This window comes from Alligator sinensis, unplaced genomic scaffold (genome assembly GCF_000455745.1).
Source record: "Alligator sinensis unplaced genomic scaffold, ASM45574v1 scaffold697_1, whole genome shotgun sequence".
NCBI lineage: Eukaryota > Metazoa > Chordata > Crocodylia > Alligatoridae > Alligator > Alligator sinensis.
In genome coordinates, this window is record NW_005842426.1 from 420,253 (window position 1) to 443,496 (window position 23,244).

General features: G+C 49.1%; 1 protein-coding gene across 1 annotated transcript in view; it reads left to right on the forward strand.

The window, feature by feature from the left end:
- Window positions 1–23,244, forward strand: part of FGF12 (fibroblast growth factor 12) — a 120,041-nt gene that overhangs the window by 38,716 nt on the left and 58,081 nt on the right. The window contains 1 exon segment of the mRNA XM_025211724.1: window positions 15,129–15,137. Within this exon segment, the coding sequence (XP_025067509.1) occupies window positions 15,129–15,137 (9 nt within the window).

Here is a 23,244-nt window from a genome sequence, read left to right on the forward strand (position 1 = left end):
GGGCTCATCCGGGGGGTGCAGGGAGGGGGGCGGCTTCCACCGCTGTGTCCACCCCGGGAGGCATGGGGGGCATGTACTCCCAGATCTGCATGGGGCAGGGTGGCTCTGGGTCTAGCACCCATTGGACGATCAGGCCTGTGTTTTCCAAGGTGCGCAGAGCCAGAAGTGAGTCCAGAGCCTTGGATGGTGGCAGCGGGAACCCCAGGCTAGCGGGTGTGCTCCAGGGAAGGGGTCGGCCGGACGGGAGGCACCCTAAGGGAGGCACTCGGAGCCTGGAAGGTGGTCGGGCGCAGGGAGGTGGGCGGCTCAACGCAGGAGCGCCCCCTACTGGCCCGCCACAGTATACTTCTCAAAAAGGCTTTAGTGGTCCAGTTCAGCTCTGCATTATGCTTCTGAATAGCATGGCGTTCCCGTGGTGCAATGAAGAAATGAACCCTGATATCTTACTTTTAGTCCAAAGCTGGGCACAGAGACAAAACCTGCCTGGAAGAGGGAGCAGGGGTCTTTCTAGATCAGGCAGGTGTCGGGGAAGGGGAGGGGGTCCCACTGTCGCTGCTGCTGCTGGTCTTGGAGGAAGCAGAGGTCTCCGGGCGTGTAAGCCGGGCACCCTGTCCCAAGCCCCGCATTTGCTTGAAGAGCATGGCTGGGACGTGCAAAGCTGCTTAATGAAAACAAATGCAGTGTCCAAACCACTTGGGCTGCTTGGCAGACCGGGCAAGGGGCATCATTGCTTCAGGCTCCCAGATAGCGTCCTGCGGTGGGTCCAGTCCGTCCTGTCTGCATGGAGCAGCTGCTGTTTGGTGAGCAGGGTGCGGCTGACGGCTCTCTCCGGGGATTTTCTAATTCAACCCCCTCCCATCCTTCTCCGCGGAGCTCGTTACAGCAGCGAGCGTGTCCCCCGGGTCAGCTTTGCCTCCGTGAGGTAGGCTCATCTCGGGTGATGCCAAGAGACATGGGGTGGGTGGGTGCTAGGTCGTATAAGGAGACTGACTCTGCCTTTCCTCATGTTGGTGTTAATCCAGCGCGACTTCACTTGCTTCCACATACCATACCCTCTTGCATACAAAATTCAAGTGCTGGAAATCAGGGTGCACATTAAAACTCAAGAAATATGGTAAGAGCAGTTGCTTCCACGTAAGCAGGAGAGAGCAAAAGCGAAGCTGGCAGTGCTGCATGCAGGGCTCTCCCGCTGCTGGTGGTGCACACTTTCTCCCCCGCTCCCCGCCCGGGGCATCGGCTCTCAAGGAAAGATTTTTTTTTGGTTGCTTCATTCTGCCTTTCAAAACCAGGGTGTGTATTTTATTCAGGGGCGTATTGCAGGCAAGCAAATACAGTAAGTGCTTCAAATTCATGTACGTGGGAATACAGGGAACATCTCTTGACCGAGGGCCGGTGGCTCTTGAGATCCAGCCAGGCTGACTGGACAGTGCAGGGCACATGGCTAGTGTCTGCCACGGGGAATTAGAGATTATCTGGCACCTGATGGCAGGAATAAGCAAACCCGTGAGGAAGAGGAGGACTCCTCTTGCTGGGGGAAGAAGAAAGTGTCTGAACGCCTGGCCTTTCGAACTCAGGCCTAAGGAGACCTGCATTCAGTTCTCTGCTCTGCCACCGACTGCCTGTATGATGCAGGTCAAGTCACTGAACCTCTCCTGGCCTCAGCTCCTCCCTTGCACCGTGGAGGTAACAGCTCTCCCACCTCACAGGTGGTTGTGAGAGGTGCACCTTCAAGGCAGTAAGATGTCCCAGGGTCATGGTGATGGGGGTAAGGTGAGGACCTAAGATAGCTGGGAAAGGTTGCCCTTCCAGTGCATAGAGCTGGGTCTCGCATCCGCCCTGGATTCCTTTGGAAATCCAAACTGTTTTCTCCATTGAGGGAAAGCTGTGAGTTGTGCAGAGGAGAAATGACTTGTCTGAGACAGGGCAACACGAACGGAAAAGCCTCTTGGATCCCAGACGTTAACTGAGCGGAAATTATGGAATTATATATTTGTCCTCAGCAGTAAGAGACTGAGGTCCTGCAAACTTGTCTCTCTTCCCCCAGGTCCCGTCGGCCCTATTCTGACATGTGCACCCTGGGAGAGCAAGGATTCATTGCTTCCCTCTTTTATTTCTTGCAAGTTTTACTGTGCCCCTTTGCTTTATGGCACCAGTCATCAATCAGCTGTCTCTGTAATAAGGTATAATCTGCCTTCAGTAAGCATCACTTTTTAATTATAAAATACGTGACCGTTATGCATTAATAATCCCTTGGCTTTTTGTAGGCCGTGCATTAATATTATTATTGCCCCCTGCTCCTCTCTTAGATCTTCAGTCATCAAAACATCCAAAGCCTTAGCAAAAGCTGCAAAGCGTATTGTAAGTTATAGGCACTGCAGTGCCTCTTCCCGTCCCCTCTATCTTTCCCTTAGGGCTATTGCTGCTGAAAATCACTTGGAGGGAAAGGCCTTCTTGGACCTTCCTACACCCCTGAGAAGAGCTTGAGGAAGGAGCCTTTCTCTCCAGCCTGACCATTTTGGGTGCATGGGTAGACAGCTGTGCCGTGCTGTGCTGGGACTGATCCAGCCAGGGACACGAGCGTGTGTATAAGTCAATGGCCTTGCCTACACGAGATGTCTTATTGCTCAGTAGACTAATCTACTGTGTAGTACAGCATCACTGTCTACACGTGCAGGCACTTACTGTGCAGCAAATTAGACTACTGCACAGTAAATGTACTGTGCAGTAGTCTAATTTGCTGCACAGTAAGCGCCTGCACGTGTAGACAGTGCAGTAAAGCAAAATAGCAGTAATCGCATGTGTGGACGCGCCCAATGGAGAGACTCATCTGCTTGCAGGAATTCATGGGCTTAAGTACCTGGCTAAACTGCAGCCTTAGTTTCCAGAAGGAAACTGGGAAATGTTTTGGTTTATCAAACCTGGGTCTAGACTCATATTTAGTGCCCCATAAACCTTGGTAGTGTCTGCCTATCTGTCTCTATAACCCATCCATCTCTATGAAAAACACCCCCCTTTCCATCTTTTTGTAGCCCAATTCTCTGTTGCATCTTCCCAAGCATCCAGCAACTATGCCTGAGAGCCTGGAAAATATCTGCATCTCAAAATGTAATGTGCCCAGGAATTTGACCACCTACCTCGGTAGAAACTTTTCTTGATGACACCTGCAAGGCAATGGGTGCTAATATATGATCAGACCCACAATGATTGTGTCGTCTGCTGACAGCAGCTCTTTTCCCATTTCCAATCAAATCCTACAGGAGCAGTTGGTAAACTGAATGCTTCTGTTGCCCCAAATTTCACAAAAGCACATGGCAGATATTGAACACTTTTCCTTTAGAAATGAAAGGGGGAGAGGGGAATGCTTCTGTGGGCTGAATGGCCATGTGTGGCTGATAGTCAAAGCCAGATCCACTTTTGCCACAACGCAGAGGAATTTGCAAACCTGACCTAGGTGGGGGCATAGATAAGACACCCGCTTGCAAGTGGAAAGGGTGCCTTGCACTGCTGTGATGTTGCCGGGAAAATGAAATCGTTGCAGACATGCTAAACTTACATGTTCAAAAAAAGGGAGGGTCGATGTGATTCTCTTCCAGGCAGACAAGTCAGCCAACTGTCAGCCTCCTCCCTACAAAGACGGCCACCGGACACCTAAAGTATGCGTCGAAAATAAAACAGGGCACAAGAAAAAATATTTTAACCAGCAGATAGTTTATCCATCAATCCAGATATAATCTATGCTGATTGTTTCCTCTCCTCCTGTTGTTTCCGGCTATGAAAGCATCTAAAATGATGCCTGTCTTGATTAGGCTGTTGTAGAAACACCCATCAACAAACCTCCCATGATTTTTTTTTTAAAAGCCTTCCTGACATCTAAAAGCCGGTGAATAGTTCTTCAGTGTGCAACTGTGAAGTCAGCAGAAAATAGCTGTCCAGACTTGAAAGGAGAATTGATTTAACCCGGCCTTTAGATTATGGTGAATAAATGAAAAGCAGAAACCTGTTTCTAGATATTTTTACCCTTTAGCAACTCAATAACCCTTCTCTATTCAGCCATCATTGACTGTGAATAAATGCTCCCGAAGAAGCTCCGCCGTTGCCCTCCCCCTGATTGTGCAAACTGGTCACAAAATGCTTTGGGGAAAACTGTCCTTGTCTAGGCAAGAAATACTTAAGGGGGAGATTTTTTCAGGGTACAAATGAGAATTGGATACTCAGTCCTCTCTGTCTTTCAGTGGTCCCCTAAATAAATCTTCCCCATTGACAAGAGTCAGTATGGATATGCAGTCTTCTGTCTGTCTGAGGTATTGCTAGCATCTTTGTCACAATAATATTGAAGTACCTGCAGGTCTCGAGTGCTGCCAAGAAAACAAATGAGAGAAATAATGTGATTAGGCTAACCAGTACTGCTCTGTATAAACTCCAAGCTTGCGAGGTCAGGCAGGTCCCTTCGTCGAGCTTGCTTGGCTTGACGTTATGCAGAGCAGTGTTTTTATAAAGGAGCTGTTTTGGCCAGGACGGTACGATGTACATTAATCCTGTGATGCTGACTGGCAGCATATATTCTTGATGGTGTTTTGGGAGGTTCCTGGAAAGTGTTTGATGGGATCTGGCAGAATGAAATAAACTGGGAAGTCAATAGTTTCATACTTGGATGAAAGGGGGGCAAGGCTTTAGACTCAAGGAAAGCACCTGGAGTTGTACACGCGTCTGCTAGGATATATGGGAGGATCTGGGACTGAAAAACTGGGGTGTACATGGTGTGGCACATCATTACATATGACACAATGCATATTTTTCTGCAGTTGAAGAGAAACTAGAAGCTTTGCTAATATGCTAGGGGGCTATATTATTCAGTGTAAGATCAAAGCAATTGCAAACACAAATATTGGAATGCACACTAATTTGCTAGATTGCGTATAAAGTTTAGACAACATGACCCACTAGGCAAAAAATAGTCAAAAGATACTGTGTTGGTAGTCCTGTTGTCTTTACAGTTAAATGTGTATCTCTCTTTCAGATTCATAAAATAAAATCTAGCCTTCTTGAGCATTTTGACAGTGCCTCCAATACTTGGCTGGCAGTCATGCCTATGCCTGAGTTAAGGTTTTTAGGTAGAGCGAAAGTCAGTCTGCAGCACTGTTTCATGGAAGGGAGACACCGCCAGAATTGCAGGAAAAAAAGGATAGTTTGAATAGTGGAATATCAAGTCCATTTAAAAGGAGAGAGGGCTGTTAAAATCTGTGGTGTGGGTAGAGATTAGCAGGAATTGGGGAGATGATAACGAACCATGACATTAGTTGACACTTATTCATAGTCGGTAGGGTTGGAAGGGACCTGAGCAGATCATCAAGTCCAACCCCCTGCCACGGGCTGGAAAGAGCACTGGGGTCAGACAACCCCAGCCAGGTGCATGTCCATCCTCCTCTTGACGACCCCCACCTCCCTTGGACTCACCACCTCCCTTGGAGCCCATTCCTGATTTTGGCCACCCGTACCGTAAAGAAGTTTTTCCTGATGTCCAACCTAAATCTGCTCTCTCTCAGTATGTGGCCATTGTTCCTATCATCTGCAAACTTGGACAGGGCGCTCTCCATGCCCTCATCCGAGTCACTGATGAAGACATTGAATAGCACCGGTCCAAGGACCGAGCCCTGTGGGACTCCACTGCCCACGTCTTTCAGGTCAATACCGACCCGTCCACCACCACTCTCTGGGTGCGACCCCTGAGCCAGTTTGCCACCCACCTGACCGTGTCATCATCTACGTCACAGCCACTCAGCTTATTTATAAGAATAGGATCAGATACCGTATTGAAAGCCGCCTTAAAATCCAAGTAAATGGTATCTACCTCGACTCCTGCATCTAAGCGTTTTGTGACCTGGTCATTAAAAGAAACAAGGTTTGTCAGGCAGGCTCTACCTGCACTGAATCCGTGCTGGTTGCCCTTCAGCATTAATTTTCTTGCTGGACTCCCACAAATCCTGCTTTCCTGCATTTCCCTGCATTTCCCTGTTCAGCCAAGAGGGTTTCTTGGCCCCTTTGCCCCCCTTTCCTGCTCAATGGGGTTGTCTCCTTTTGTGCCCATAGGATTGCTCCCTTTAGGAACGACCACCCTTCCTGAACCCCCATCTCACCAATGCTTTAACGCCTCGCTAACTAACCTCCCGAGCACACTGAAGTCAGTCTTTCTGAAGTCTGGCACTTCTGACCTACTGGTTATCTTTCCCACCCTACGCCGGATAGTGAATTCAGTCAGGTGATGGTCGCTGTCCCCTGGGTTACCTTGTACCTGCAGATCCCCCACCAGGTCATCCCCTGTAGCCAACACCGAGTCTGGCAAGGCGTTTCCCCTCGTGGGACCGTATCTCTCCTGCGTTAGGTGGAGGTCCTGTATGCAGGTCAAGGACCTACATGAGTGGTTCAATTTGGCTGACTGCTCCTCCCAGCAGATGTCTAGGTAGTTTAGGTCACTCATGACTACCATATCTCTTGGCCGTACGGCCCCTGAGAGCTGTCTGGAGAAGTCCAGGTCCAGCTCATCCTCCTTTTGTGGTGGTCTGTAGTAGACCCCCACTACCAAGTCCCTTTCCCCCCGACTCCCTTGTATCCTGACCCACAGTACCTCAACTTGCCCCTCCTCTGGACCCATCTTGATTATGGAAGATGTATATTGCTCCTTAACATAGAAAGCAACCCCCCCTCCACCCCTTTTCCCCACTCTATCACGTCTGTACAGCCTATAGTCCTCAATGCCCACTGCCCAGTTGTGAGCAGGGTCCCACCAGGTTTACATTAGTACAACCAGGTCGAAGTTGTTGCTTGCAAGCAGGAGTGTGAGTTCCTCCTGCTTGTTCCCCGCGCTCCTAGCATTAGTGTTGAGACACTTGAGTCCCCCGATGGGTGCTCTTGGTGCCCCACTGTCCTGATGCCCATCAGGCCCCTTCGTACTTACGTGGGCTGTAATAGCTCATGGCTCGTGGTTCGTTGATTCTGGGTTCTCTGTCGTCTGCATCCCCGTCCCCTGACAAGCCTAGTTTAAAGCCCTGCTGCACTGCCTGCATAGAAATGCCCGTGCCCCCCAGGCACTTAGTTTTACAGTGTGGATGGAGCAGGAATCAAAGCGGGGTGTCATTGCATCAGTGCACCCCCATTAGCCAGATCCACAAAAGGACTGGACACGTACTTGGAGGAAAGGAGCATCATTTGCACGGGAGCGAGGGGCACGGCCTCTGAATAGGAACCTCCTAGACCTCAAATGCTCAACAGACCTCAAACAGTAGGGGAAAAAGACCCTGCACAGACCTGGTTCATTCTCCCTTTCAGCCTCTGCTCTCTGCCCCTTCATGACACAAGAGACTGGGCAAGATGGACCTAGGTCTGACCCAGTCGGGGGAAATTCTGCCTCGGCTCTTTCCAGTTGTTACCCATTAGTGCCTGTTGCTGGAACTGGTGGGCACGTGTCTGGTGTGAGATTGCCAAGGGGCTGGCAGTTCCCAAGAAAGGTAAGCTGCACTTTGGGTCAGTATTTTCCGTGGGGAAATCCTTTTTCCACCCTCAAGCAGCCTGTCCTGTATGGTTCAGTTCAGCGCCTAATTCCTCCTCGTCCCCGAGTGAGCTCTCATTTCTTTTCTCCTCCTTTTCACCGAAGTAGCTTAAAAGAAGCACCGACTCACAAAAGATTTCTTTGTGCCGGGCCCAATCTACCTCCTCTTGGAGTCGGTGCTGTGTCAGCAGCATTGACTTCAGCAGGCTGTCACCACACCTTTATAGAGTTGTAGCTCTGGAGAGTTATTAGCGGTTTTAGCTACACAAAACAGCAAAGGAGAATCAGCATTAATGGATCAGCTTAAGAGCCGGTGCATTTTGTTCCCATACAGTTGCACACACATTTCCCCTCGCCTGCCGTGTCTTGGAGCCTGCGGAGGCTCCGCGCAGCACCTCGGTGCCATTCAGCGTGGTTCAGCCTGCCGAACCGGTGGGATTAGACCGCTCGAAGACTGGCGCGGCTGAAAGATAGGTTGAACTTCACAACTCAGCTGCGGCTTTTCAAGATTTGTTGTGGGTTTAAGAGGTTCTTAGCAGGCTCAAGTTGCTTACCGAGTCATTAAAAGGAACCTCGGGGCACCGTCGCCGGATTAGCTGAGCCTCAGAAATACTAATAGATTTATCTTCAGGACACCCCCTGGACGACGAGGCAGCTCATTATCCCTGTGTTGCAGCCTGGGAACTGAGGCAAGAGAGAGACTGTGACTTTCCCAAGGTCATGCGGGGAGTCTAGACAGAGCTGGGAGTTGAGCAGAACTGAACCCAGATTCGTTAACCTTGGCCTCCTCGTGCTCATTGTGCCTTCAGGATCAGATTTGCTTTTATGCTCTTTCTGAGTCCAGGAGAGTCCCGGGATGTGACTGTGGACCTGAAAACCTTTGCTAATGCTCTTTGAGAGAGCTGGCTTTTTCAGAGAGGTGGAAAAAAACAAAAAGAAAACGCAGCTCTTTTCCTCCTTGGCCTTCCTGTCTTTGATGAGCAGTGCCCGAGAAAAGCAATAAAACCCCCTTGCTCCAGCCTTCAGTGTTTGCATGTTATCGGGGACAACTCGTGACTGCTTTGTTTAATTTTCATCCCCATCCCCCACCCCTCCTTATTATATCGATTCATGCCAAAAATCGTGACACATGGCATCAAATAAACACGATTCTGCCCCCCGCCTTTTCCCGAGTAAACCCCGCTGAAGTCAGAGGAGGGTGTAACTGAGAACAGGAGCAAATGCAGGGTGTTTCTGTGTTGGGTTGTGCACTGCCTCTTCATATATCCAAATAGTGGAACAAGTCATATGTTGTCTTCCACCCTCCACAAGGTGAGTAATACGCCTTTGGCACAGAGCATCATGAGGATCAAGTGCCAGGCAGAGCTGACATTTAGTAGCTCTTCAAGCCTTGCACAGAGAGGACTCGGAAATGCAGCCAGGGTACGCAGGAGGCAGAAAGCATTTAAAAAGCAGCATCAAGAAGCAAGAACGGATCATCTGAATTCTCTCTTGGATTCACCTGCCTTGGAGCTGAATCCATTATCCAGGCTGTCGACAGAGGTCTGCTTTCATAGGCCTGGGAGTGGAATAAATGATAGGATCAGAGAAAATAAGGCTGGAAGTGTCCTCAAAGAGTGAGCCAAGTCCACTCCTCTGCCCCGAGGGCAGGATGAATAGACCTAAGCCAGTGGTTTTCAACCCATGGTCTGCAAACCCCTGGGGTCTAAGGGGTCTGCGAAAGAGGACTGTAATCAACCAAAAGTATGAATACCCACACTTACAATTCAAAGGGATCCACACCTCCCTTCAATTTTTTTTTATTGGTCCACAAATGAAGAAAGGTTGAAAACCACTGACCAAAGCCATTCCTGCAAGACAGATATTGGACCAAAGCTGCTTTCTGCAAGGGCCCTAAACTTGAGTCATCGAGAAAGTTGTATAAATTGTTAAAAAGGATCATTTAAGTAACGGGTGTGGATTTGTCTGTTTGCCGATTGTCTCCTATTCATCTGCTATTTGAAATCATTTACTGAATTATCATTAGCTGGGAATAATTCTTAGTCTGTAATTTCTCACAAGCGGTTTTCCACATGGAGCGTTTTTGTGACATTCAGGCTGATTTTGGCTGGATGTGAAAGCCGCATGGTATGTTTTTGTTCTCTGAATGGGTCAGACATCCAGGGAAATCTTGTAAAGTTTGTCCAGCTTGGACAGTGTGAGAGGGGCAATGTTCAGTCCCAGCGAGCCTTATAACAGAGGTCCTGAATTTCTGCCAGATCTTTTTTCAACCATGAGTCTGGTTTTTTGGATCCAGGAAGTCTTGAGGTCCCACTTTGAGACCCGTCATCCATGGTAGCAGACCCAGAAGTCAGACTATCCGTTCTCGTGTGCTGTGGGACTGGTGACTGGTGGCAAAGTGGTGTTTGGTTAAATTAGGTGGTGGCAGGTTTCTGACTGTGAAAGGGGTGATGGACTCTTCGATTATATGTGACTGTAACAAGTGGGCCGTCCCAGGGCCGGTCCAGATGTTGGCCCGCCCACTTGTCTAGGGCAGTCCGCCCACCTGCCTTGCCTTTGATGTAACTTAAGTTGTCCCCAAGCAGGAGGCTGCCCATTTAATTGCCCTGATGCCAAGGGTGACTACACGGCTCTGAACCTCCCCTTATACCATGTCCCATGCCTCACAAATGGCATCCATATCCACAGACCTCCCCTGGCCCCTTAGCTAGGCTGCACTCAGCCTCACCCAGCCCAAACTTGGCCTTAGGCATCCTCAGAACTACCTGGGCCCCCATGCCCCATCACTGGGGCTTTTTCCCATGCCCCTTGGGTCTCAGGCCTCACTCAGTGAGCCTGGGCCATGTCTCAGGCCCGCCTCAATTGGCCTGGACCCTGCCCCAGGCCCCACTCGGTGGGCCTTGGCCCTGTGCTTTTCTGTCGGGGCGTGCTCCCCTAGCCTTTCCCCTCCACATGGTCACCCACAAGGCAGCGGGGGCTGAGGCTGCCTCAATTGGCCTGGACCCTGCCCCAGGCCCCACTCGGTGGGCCTTGGCCCTGTGCTTTTCTGTCGGGGCGTGCTCCCCTAGCCTTTCCCCTCCACATGGTCACCCACAAGGCAGCGGGGGCTGAGGCTTTCTGGTATCCCATAGTTACCCTCCATTGGGGAGGCATAGGTGTGGCATTTCCTGGGGACCACCCCACCACAGGCATCCTCCCCAGCAGGGTGTAGTTTTAGGTCATCCCCCAGGACCAGGAACCCCCTCCCTCCCTCCCTCCCTCCCCATAGCTCCTACCCTGAGCTCCAAGCTGTTCTGGGAGCAGCAGGTCTCCAGCTGGGTGATGTTGCTCCTTTGGCCCCGTGCAGCAGCTGCCAGCTCTGCTCTTGGAGCCTAATCTTATACCCAGACTCCCAGCCTCTCCACTAATCAGGTGGCCTCCTGCCTAACATGTGACCACTTGATTGGGCCTGCTCCCACCTGCAGGCTGCTTGCCACCTGCCTGGATCCCTTAAAGTGGCAGGCACAACCTGGGCTCTGCCTCAGTGATCAAGTCCCTTCCCTGATCAGAGATCCCAGTAGGTCACAGCCCTTCCCAGAAAAGGACCAGTTTCTTGACTGTATGGCCCCAACCAGGAGCTCAGAGGCTGCCTAGGAATAGCAAGCTGTGATCTCAGAGACCACCAAACCCATTTCAGGAGAGGAGAGCAATAGATGGGGCAATGGGCACTGGATTGCTCAGATTAGTGTCTGGTTCTCATGAGCTCCCTGGACTGAAATGAGACCCGAATCACGGTGTCTGAAAGTCATTGCCAGCTCTTGCCTCCTGGTTGGCGACCCTTGTGAAGCGAGTTGCCAGTTCCAGGTGGGCAAGTGTCTGCATCCTGGCTAGAAGCGCTGCATTGTGGTGTGCGTGTCGGCACTCTCGACTGTCACCGAGCACTAGGAATAAGTGTGGAAAGAAGCCAGGCTCTGTCCTGACCACCGGTCCCCTCAGGCCATTCTTGTTCTCTGGCCACGCAGAGACCTTCTACCATCCATCCAATCCTTTCCATCTGTACTGCTTTTAATTGGGGCTTTCCCTTCTTTTCCAACAGTTCAGGAAAGGCAACTTGAACAATGCACACTTGCTGTTTTTTACGTGATTATTTTTTCTCTCTCTATGGGAGTTTCCTTTTTTTGTGCTCCTTTTTCCTTCTTCCTTCAATGAGGATCTTCCCTGCATGTCACGCCGAGGTGTTTCTATATATAAACAGTACTGAGTTCTCTCTCTTTCTCTCTTGTTATTTGTGGCTGAGGTTTCCATGATACTTCCCATCCTTAATTTTACTCGGACCAGAGACAAGGAGAATGGAGTAAAACCATGGGATGTATTCAAACGGTATTAACATTAAAACATTAATATGCTACTAAGGTGGAAATCAGGAAGACAACAGCGAAATTGGAGTGACCCGCTCAGATAAGCATGCATGTAAATAATCTGGTGGAAAAGTTTCTGAACCATCTTCAAATGCCACTAATGCCTCCTGGGAAGATCAGAAATCAGAGGCAGTGGATTATAATCTGCCTTCAGCATCTCAGAGGCATACAGCCCGCTTTCTGCATTCTGCGCCATTAATGCATTTGGTATTCTAGCATCAGCCTAGAGGTGATAAAAAGAGGGAGGCAAAACAGGTTTAACAGAGAGCTCAGATGGAGAGCTGAATGCATTAACACTCAGAAACTCCTGGTTGTTTTGGAGGAAATAATCTGGCTCCCATAAAGATCAGTTTTTGCTAAGGCATGCCTCCTGCCCCATGCCCCCTGCCCCTTCCCCTGTTTTTCTACATATAAATGTGGGGTTTTTTTCTTTCATTTTATAACCTTCCAGCGGGGAAGACAAAATGGGTAGGATCAAAGAGGTTTAACTGAGTTGGAGAAAGGGCTGAGATGGTCAGAGGGAGGGGAAAGCTGGTGGTTTAGGAATCGGTAATGCAATATAGAGTGTTTCTTTTGTAGCAGTCAGATACTGCTCTGCCCAAACCCCATGCAGTCCAGTGGAGCTGTTCACCCGTGAAGAATCCTTAATCCATTGGTTCAAATCCAGGCCAGATTGGCTTCTCGTACATGGGCTTTTACATCATCATAACTCTTGCTGGTTTGAGCAGCCTGGCTCAGGGTTAGATGAGCCCATAAGACAGAGCTACCTTGAAGTCTTTTCCAGTCTGGACTGAGACTTGTTGACTGGAAGTGGTGTGTGGGGAAACCTGGTGTGGGGGGAAATACAGCTCTTCATTCTTTGGTACTACTAGTCCATCTTCTTTCATCTACACTGAAACGTCTGCAGTTCGTGCTTTAGGGACTTGTGCATGGCCTCACTCTCACTGGCTCTTGTGCCCTGAGAGATGTTTCAGAAACACCGAGGATCCTGCAATCTGTTAAAAAGAATAAAGAAAAATGTTGCCACTTTATTCTTGCTCTGTTTTAAAATGAGATAGAAATGGGATCTGCCTTAAAAGGGGGCTGATTTGCAGCTCATACTCAAATTGAACTCAGCTGAGTTGAGTTTGGAGTCTTCAACATTAATTAACAGGTCATCAGAAAAAACATCAATGAGTTTTTATTCAAAGCCAGTCCCCCTCCTCCTGGGTGGGGAAAGAGGAGAGCTGGCCTTTGGGTTCTGCTAATGGTAGTCTCTCTGGCTGCTGACAGAAGTTCACGTAGGGCCACGATGGGATCTGAAGTGTGATCCCAACAATGCTGCATGTGCGTGGCGGGATAAGATCCAGATCACAACTTACTTGCCAGTGCAGGAGGAGGCTGGGATCATGGTTGTGAGTTGGGGCCAGGGACTGAGCTAGGGTCTGGAATTGGCCCCAGTCTCAGCCCCAGCCCCAGCTGACCATCAGCTGATTGTCAAAACCCCACCTGGGTGGCACATGCAGTCTTATAGGTCCTGGAGTGTAAGGACCAGGGATCGGGGAGAGGCTGTTTTGTCTCAGGGTCCCTTAGCACCAAGGGTGTCAGAAAGCCACATGGGTAGCCCAGCTCCACAAATGGTTTTTAAACGTTGTACAATCACAGAAAATGAGGACTGGACGAGATCTCAGGAGGTCACATCTAGTCCAACCCCCTGCTCCAAGCAGGACCAGCCCCACCTACATCATTCCAGCCAGGTCTGGGGTTCAGTGAGCATAAGACTGGAGAAACACTCCTTGATATTGGGCTCCAGGAGCCAGTTGGGGGTCCAAGGTTTTTTTGCTTCCAGCCAGAGTGGGTAGGGGATGGCTGTGTCCTGGGGCTGCCTCATGCTGGATACTGAAACTCAGCTGTGTGTTGTGATCTGCCACGGGCCAGCCCCTAATGGCCGTAGATTTAATTTAAGGAGTGATATAAACAAGCCACAAAGTTGTTACACATTATATGTGGAATAACTTTGTGGCTTGTTTATTGTATTATCTTGCCTTAAATTGACTTATGTGTGGCCGGGTTGCTATAAATAGTAGGTGCAATGAACTGTGCATCATGTCTTCAATCAAATGTGTGTCAGGGGCCTGTTTCCTTGCATTCAGCACTCTGAGCACAATCGAGGCACAGATATGGTCCGGGCAATGGGGATCTTCATTGCTCTTGGTTCTTGCGCTGTGGTTTCTACAATAGCTGAATTTCATCCTACAGTGCTGTTCACAGCTGTTGTGAGTGTGGTGTTTCTTTAACCGTGAATATATCCATAGGTTTATAGGAAAGTAGGCAGAAGGGATCTTACAAGGTCATGCCTAGTCCAGCCCCCTGCTCAAGGCAGGAGCGTCCCTGACTAAACCAGCCCAGCCCAGTGTCTGTCCAACCTGCTTTTGAAAACAGCTTCTAGGGATGAGGATTCCCCGACTTTTCTAGGCAGCCTGTTCCCAAGCTTGACCACCCTCAAGTTCCTCCTAATCTCCAGTATCTCTAAATCTCGAAATTTCTCTAAATATCCTCTGCTGCAGCTTGAAGCCATTGTTCTTAGTCTTGTCCCCTACAGCCACAGAGTAAAGCCCATCTTCATCCTCTCTATAATCAGGTATTAGAAGACTGTTATCAAATCCCTCCCCCCCTCAGTTTTTTCTCCAGACTAAATGACTCTAGTTCTGTTAGTCTTTAATAGTCCAGCAGATTATTAAAAAAAAAAAAAAAAAGCTGCAGCAAAAATGATATATTATGCATATATATATCAAAATGCTGAATGTCTGCTCCGGCTGGTAGTGGGGTTTGACTGTTGGGACCAGTTAAAGCCGAGCACTTAGCACCTGGAAGGGGAAGGAGGATGGCGTGCAGTGAGGACCACTTGGTGCACATCAGTTTACTCTCCCAGAGCCCCTGAGACAGGAGTGAGATAGTATCATCCTCATTTTGCAGGCAGAGAGGTTTCTAGTCACCACACTTCATTGCTCTGCCCAATAACAGCCCCGTCGAAACATTAGCCTGGCTGTTGCAAGCCTTTATCTCAAGAAGCATAATGCTGATGTGACATTAGGAGCAAAACCCTTCAGTGCAATTTTGCAAGCAGAAAGCAGGTGAAATGCTTGCATCCCAGCTGGAGGATGCAGGAGGGGGTCGTGCCAGCTCCGAGGGTGCTTCTCACACCACAGTACCCCAAGGTGTTTGGCTGCCGCAGCTGTGCCGTGCTGAGTCTCTGGAGATCCTGGTAATCAGGGGTCATAGTATCATAGTGCTTAGGGTTGGAAGCAGATCATCAGGTCTGACCCCCTGCCCTGGGCAGGAATGGGTGCTGGCATCATATCACCCCAGCCAAATATCTGTCCAGCCTCCTCTTGAAGACTCCCGGGTCGGAGCAGAAAGGGACCCATCGTGCATTAAAGCCTCTTCAGCATTGCTGGAGACCCCTCTCCTACAGTGCGGATGCCAGGCAGCAATGAAGGTCAATGGTAGCCTAATTCCAGGAGCCTCCATAGATCACCTGTGCGGATCTGGGGAGAGTCGCCAACCCGCAATCTGTCCCATGCTGAGCTCACCCCCTCCACCAAGGATATCCCTATGTGTCATGCCGTGCCCACAGACCTCGGTGGTTCGGGGTGCTCCCTCTTCTGCTGCTTTAGCTCTGGCTTTGGGTATCTTGAGCAACTTGTCACAGTAGGCAGGCGGAGCAGCCCTCCTTCCCCGGGGAAGACAGGCTGGGGTCAGGGGAGAAGTGAGGCTCGGTGGGCAGGACTCCTCCAGACACGTCTCACCCAGCTGCTCCAAGCCACGTTCCTATAGCACAGAAGGTGGCTGCGCTGAGTTCAGCACTGACATTATACAGCAGAAGGTCTTATTAAAAGTGCATCTGAAGCCCGATAAATCCCATTTTATGAGGCAGAGGTGGGAGGGAATTCAGAGAAGGGTAACACAAAGGATCGCAGGGCTGCGCAGTTTGGCCGAGGGGGGGAAGACCCAGAAAACAGACGAGTTCTCGCTCAGGCAAAGCAGCCGATGAAATAAAAGGCTCTGTGCAATGCGTGCTCTGCAGCAAACGTCCCAGGGGATTCAGAGAAAGTGCCTGCGACCCCCAGCTTGCAGGGCAGACTGTAGCGTGGGAGTCTGGGGAATGGGAGCCTTCACAGCCACTGACGCGGTATCACCAGCGTCTCCTTACACACCTACCCTTTGACCCATCCTCTGGCCCCTCTCCCAGCTGGATTTCCTCTTTACAGGGATATCCACTTGGTTTTACTTTGTGCTTTGCCTCCCCGTCTTCCTTTTTTCTCCATCTCACGGAGGAGAAAATCCCTGTCATTTCAAAGAGGATAGCAAGCGGCCCAGGAGCCTCTCTTTTAAGAAGCACGAGTTAATTAATCACCCCGCTTGCAAACTAGCTCTTAGTGAAGGTGTCTAGCGAGGACGCCCTGCAGCCAGCACCAGGAGGGCGACTGCTTCCAATCAGGCTGCAACATCTTTCTCCGCGAAGGCAGTCGCAGCATGAAGGAGAGCCTGCAGCAATCTGCCTTGCAACAAGGGCAGCGGCAGCATTTCCATCCCAGCATTGTTAGATGTCTTGGCAGCCTTTGATTCAGTGGATCACAATATCCTTTTAACCCGCCTTGAACATTTGCTGGGTTTTCCTGGCAATGCACTCTCCTGGTTAGCCCCGCACGTAGCCTGGTGTTGCTAGATTATAGATTTGTTCTGTTTAAAGAAAAAAACAAACCCCATCTGATCTCACACCAGTTAATGGGGGAAATCCTCTGGTTTGCATCATTGGGCTCGTGCTCTCCTGTAGCCCTTCGGCTCTGCTGATGCTCTGTTGTGGACAACGTCTATGAGAAGCCATGGCCGCTAGCAGTCGTAGCAGTGCCCTCCGTATCGCTGCACCCGTGTCGATTGGCCTTGATTTTGGGGGCTTGGGATTCTAGTTTTGTACGTGAGGGATAAGGAAAACCTAGAGCTGTGTTTCCTTTCTCCTTGGTCCTTCTCCTGTGTGCAGTTTAAACATGCTTCTCATTGCCTTGTGTGCATCCTGGATGGACAAGTCAATCACAGCATGACTGTGAGCCATCTATGAAATCCAGCCATGGACAGGGCAAGACGGATGGAGTATTTCCAGTAGAGACAGGGCAATATTAATGCCACGTGCACCTGATCTAGCCATCAGGGGAGCAAGGTTTTGGAACAGCCTCGCAAGAGAAATAGTGGGGCAAGAAAGCTAACTAGTTTTAAGATAATCAGGACTCGTGGTAGTGGTGGTATCTTTTATTAGACCAACAAGATTTTTGCAAAAAAAATTTTTTTTTGCAAGCTTTCGGGCACAAACACCCTTCCTCAGGCATTGCAGAAAAGATTGTAAAAGTTTTCCTGGGTAGAAATGCAAGTTCACATTTCATAGGATTTCACGGAGGAGTCAATAGATGGAAAACTCCTCTGGGCAGTCAGTTCATAGCTGGTCTGGAGCCTCTCACCTCCTGCGAGGATCTGTGATGATGCAAATTACCTTGAAACAATGGCAGGAGCAGGATCCCAGGTTTCAGGTGGTCACAGTTGCTTCCTGCTTGGGAAAATATGAAGATTTCATTTAAAAAATCGGCGAAAATTCGATACTTTCCATGTGTCAGGTATTCAGGTTGTAGCCATATTGGTCTAAAGGAAAAGGCATCTAGTTTTAAGATGGAGCGTGAGCAGTTTGTTAAAGGCATTAAAGGACATAATCCAGAAGGTTTCTGTTGGTGAGATACATTTCTTTCTCTAGAAAGAGCCATTTTTTAATGTAGCAGTTACAAAAAAAAAAAAATGATCAAAATTGGATGTTTTATTAAAGTGGAAGCAATTTATAAAGGGCTGAAAGGAGCTATTTATAAATGGTATGAAGGTACAGTCAGTGTTGCCTTAGAAAATTGGTCTCAGGGCTCATATAATCATTTGGGAGCATCCTATACATATGTAAAAGGGAGGGAATTATAAGTCCCAGGCACCGTGGTACAAGGGCAGCCCACCATGGCCATGGACAGCATCCCCATCCGTGTTGGCATCTAGCCATTAGCTGTTCTGCTCCCCAGCTTGTTTTTGTCCCTGGAAAGATGGGAAGATGTGGAGGAAAAGATGTCCTTTCCCATTGATTGCCCTAAATGGGTTAGGGACTCCCCCCAGGAAGGAAGATGCAATGTGTACTATACAAACAGCCAGTGATGTGTAAGAAGAGAGGGACCAACTCTCTAGGTTGATTTTTCAGGCCCAGTAGGTCTAACACCTAGGTCCTAATCCCTCATCCAGTGAACATTTCGCAATTTATGCAGCAGGAGAAATGGGGAGCCCCCACTACTTTCTCCGATACACTCCATTGCGGTCCCCTCCAGCGTGGTGGGTTTTTGCTTCCCTGTTTGCATCTTCATAGGGCTGTGCAAGGCTTCGGACCCTGCTTCAGATCCTTTGAGCCTGGGAGTGTGCAATCCCATGAAGCTCTGCAGGACCCGGCCTGAGGAGGCCATGTTTGGAGCACTGTTGCAGTAGAAATAATAATCACATACACAAAAAAGATCTATATTAGAAGGAACTTGCAAGGTCCCTTCCAGCCCTAATGTCTATAAGGGAATAACTCAGCTTGCAGGGTCAAAGCCTCCAAGAATGAACCCTGCACAGGCAGCCTTGAGTGACACGAGCTCACATTATTCTTTCCACCCAAGCCCTGCCTCATTCATCACCTTGAAAGGATGCTGATGACCGAATGCAAAGCCGTTCAGCAGTTCATTTTCACCTTGTTGGTCACCGTGTGGCCTCAGACCCTTTTTGCTATGCATGATTCAAACCCTGCTCTCCAGACAGGACTTTCATTTCTTTGTGGGTTTTCCTGCACGCTTCACAAGCATTCGTGAGCACTTATCTTTCTCCCAGTGTCTTTGTTCCAGTTCAGACCAGCTTGCAATTCCAACTCTTGTCCTCTCTGCATTCAAATGGGGCAGCTCCTCTAGGCAGCCTGGGCTCAGCTGAGGGTCACTGAAAGCACAAGGGAGAAAAGCTCCTTGTTCTGGGTTAGAATCACAGACAGTGAGAGTGGAAGGGACCTCAGGAGGTTGCATCTAGTCCAACCCCTGCTCCAAGCAGGACCAGCCCCAGCTACATCATCCCAGCCAAGGCTTTGTCTACCTGGGGCTTAAACACCTCCAAGGATGGAGAATCCACCACCTCTCTGGATAACCTGCTCCAGTGCTTCACCACCCTCCTTGTGAAAAAGTTTTTCCTAATATCCAACCTCAGGGTTCCTTGCTACAGCTTGAGCCCATTGCTCCTTGTCCCGTCATCTGCCCCCACTGAGACCAGCCCAGCTCCATCCTCTTTGCAGCCCCCCTGCAGGGAGGTGAAGGCTGCTATCAGGTGCTTGAATCCAGACTCAGCATGTCCTGCAGCACCCTGGCGTTGTAAAGTCAGGGTCAGTTCTGTTTGGACCATCCCCAGCGTGGACAGAGTCACCAGAGCACTTAGCAACGACACAGTGGAGCCTTAATATAGAGTTTTTGTGTGAACTGAAATTTTTCAGAAGCTCATAACTTTGCCCCAATACTTACAGATTTTCATGGGGGACAGGAAAAGTTACATCCCAGATCATGACCGATCTAGGAGTTTGAAAAAGGGAGCAGATGGTGCGGTGCATTATCACATATAGCACAACACACATTTTTCTCCAGTTAAAAAGAAACCAGAAGCTTCACTAATAAGTAGGGGCCTAGAGCTATATTATTCAGTTTGAGACTGAAGCCAAAATCCCCCCCAAAACAGCCTATTAGAATATGCATTCATTTTCTATATCATATATTCTCTAGAAAAACACAACCAACTTGGCACAAATAATCCAGAGATGTTGTTTCACTAGTCCTAAGATCATAACAGTTAAATGTATGTCTTTTTTCCAGATTCACAAAACAAAATCAAGCCTTCGGGAGCTTCTGGGCAGTACCTCCAATGCTTCATAGAAAGTGATTCCCACACTTAAGCTAAGGTTCACCTGAGTTATTATTTCCACACCTGAGTTAGTGTTTTTAGCTAGAGTTTGTGCGGGCCGGGAGCAACCCGAGCCCTTTTTCGTCCTGCACGCGGGCTGTGGCCAGCAGCCCGGGCACGCCGGGTCGGAGAGGGAAGGCCGTCGAGCTGGAATTAGGCACGGACGCGTAGCGGTAGTTTAAAAGATTGTTTACTTACACCGAGATGGCAGCGGTGCAGGCTGAAAACTTGCTTGAGTTGCGGTTACAGACAGGAAAGAAGAGAGGCGGACAAGAGTTCTAGACTCGTGAACTCTAGCCCAATCCGGCTGAAGGCTCTGAACACGCGAGCCCGTCGTGTCAGCCGAAGAAAGTACTCGTCCGGAAGAGCTCTGAATAAACTCACACGAAGTTTGCTAGGCTCCGTGGGTCCTTCTGCTCACTCATCCACACGGAGTTTGCTAGGCTCCATGGGTCCAGTTCTTTTGCGCGCAGGGAGGGATACGTCTAGGAATCTATCGGCGACGGGGAGAGGCTAGAGGCTGATCAGACCTCTGTTGCCTGCTTGAAATGCGCTGGGTCCGTAGGGACCCGCAGATGGGACTCGAATTAGCATACAAATGGCGGGAACTCTTTGCAACGAGCATTTCTGTGCTGCAACAAAGAAATGCACCCTGCAAAGAAAGCTTCAAATTGGCGGGAAATTTTCCCTTGCACCGGGGTTCTCTTTTGCGGCAGAAAACTCCACCGTGCAAGGAAGCTGCAATTTAGCGGGAACAATTTAGCAGTGCCGAAGCACACACAAACAAAAATCACACCCTTTGGGTTGTGACAGAGTTAAAAGCAGTCATCAGGGCTGTGAAATGGGAACTATGTGACTAGGAGCAATAAACAGGCAGCAGCATTGCACAAGTACGGATAGCTGGAGCAGTAGAAACATTAAAGTTCATTTAAAAGTAAAGAGGGCCATTAATACCTGTGGAATGAAGAGTTTAGAAGAAATTAAGCAAATTCTAATGAGCTTTTAAGTCAGTTGACTCCCTGTCTGCTGCCTGAATAGAAGTGCTGCTATCACTGCTAGGTCACTGGCTTTAAACTTTGGATGGACCAGGGATCAAAGGATCTGCCCCTGTCTGTGACCCAAAGTCCACTCCCCCCACATCACATTTCAGAGTCCTGTCTTGAGCATGACAGTGCCCCAGAGCTTTTCCTAGAAAGAACCACCACTATTTTTAAATATATATTTTAAATAGAATTCCTATTAGCCTCACTCTTGGAAAGCACTGAACAATTTTGGCTGAAAATTTCCAGGTAAATGCAGGTAGAGGCAGAAGGTTGTCATGGTAAATATTAAACCAATCAGTTTAAGTCAGGAAAAGTTATAAGCAAATGAAGGCAGGATCTTACAGTGCTAGATACCTACCTGGTTGCTTTAATTATAACCCCAGCAGCAACTGTATGCATCATAACACAGTTCTGAGCTAGCACCTTAGAAGGTAACATGAACATCATGAAATGGCTGGCAGCTGAGAGAAAGCCATTAGAGAGTAGTAATGCTTCTGGTCTAGCACTGAATTGGCTTCTTTCTTTGCGACAGGGAGAGCACTAGAGTGAAGAGCAGACTGTAATCCCTGAAGTGCAGGCACAGGAAACTCCTTGCCAGCAGTTCCAAGCAATGTCCTTGCCGCTTGCTCCTTGAAAACCTATCTGCTCCTGTGCCCAGCATTAGCACCTTGTGGCTCTCATTTGGAGTGGGCGCTGAGGCAGCACCAAATTGATTGATCGTGGGCCAGTTTTCTGGGGCGCTTGTATATGTAGCGTTTTTTGCTCTGTGTTGCACGCTAGTGGTGTGACTGCTTGCACAAGCGGGTTGTCTGGCTGCTTTAAAAGTCTTTCTGGTGCATTCAAGTAAACTCCTGGGCTGTAGCTTAGTTTGGCTCACCACAAATTAAAGCATTGCATCCATGGATTCGTTATGCACAAACGCAAAGGCACTCAATGACGTGTAATGAGCCTCTTTGTCCACCAGATGGTGCAGCGACTTTTTGGCAGTTCACCCCTTTGTCCACCAGATGTTGCTTCAAATCTCAGCTGCCCCGTTTCGATAAATGGGTGTAATGCATTTCCCTGAACACCAGGTGTAGGATGACAGATGCAAATGCAGCAGTCCACCCAGCCCAACATGCATCAGTGTTCATTCTGTATTGACACCCATGGATGAACACCCCACCACTCATGCACTGGCCATGCCCTGGCCAGGGTGACAAAGGTGCAATTACCCTGGGGTTTCGGGAGTGAGGAGGTAGGGGATTACAGGTGTATTACTGGTTTACATATGCCCCCTGCTGTAATTCAGTAGGGAAGACAGCCGCGGGGTAGATTGGTATGGAATTTACAAGGAATTGCACACCGGGCTTAATTCGTTTGAAAGCCTAGTACGTGCAAACACTGATGTGACGCTCTAAAATAAACAATTTTAAATTTAATAAACCTATTTAATTTAATGATGATTAAACCCCATGATGTGTACAAGCACCCTTAAAGTGCCATCACAGACAACAAAACCCAACCCAGGAAGTTCAGAATAATGCCATTCCACCGGCCAGCCATTCAGTTTGAGGCCTGTTTGGTGGCATTTCAAACTCCTCATCTGCCCCAGCACCAGCTGCATGGCCTATCCATCTCCAGCAGGTTTCTTCTTGCTCTGTCTAACTTTTAGCTAGTCTTCAAGTTGCATATGTACCTGCTTATTCTGCCTGACGTCAGGCTACCATGGCTAGCCACCTCTCACAGCCGTGTCTTCTACACAAGTGTAATCGTCAGGTGAATCCTGCAACCTGCTTCTCATTTCACTCTGCTTTCCCTGAACAGGCTGATAGAAGAATGGGAGAGGTATTGTTTAGTAGTGTTGGATGGGCTGAGTTCGCAGCTTCAAGTCACGCTTGCCTTCCACTTCTCAGTTTCTTGATGTTTTCTTTTCATTGTCTTGCCCGTGTCTTGTGGAGAACCTTGATCTAACTAGAGCACAGCTGCAAGGTACCAAGTAGGGTAGAACTGAATGCATGGTGCCAGCTGTTGTAAATGGGTGCAGTGCAGTTGAAGTCAATGAGGCATGACTGATTGTCCTGTCTGAGGATCTGGCCCCAGACAATGATGTGGATTCATTGCTTTGGCAAGTGCAGTTTATGGTCACAAATTGAAACAAGGGCCTTCTGGGCTTCAGGAAAGGCCTGGGTATATGGACTTGTCAGCACTGCACGCCAAGGTGGATATTAGAGTGCTGTAGGGACTCCGGCAGCCTCCA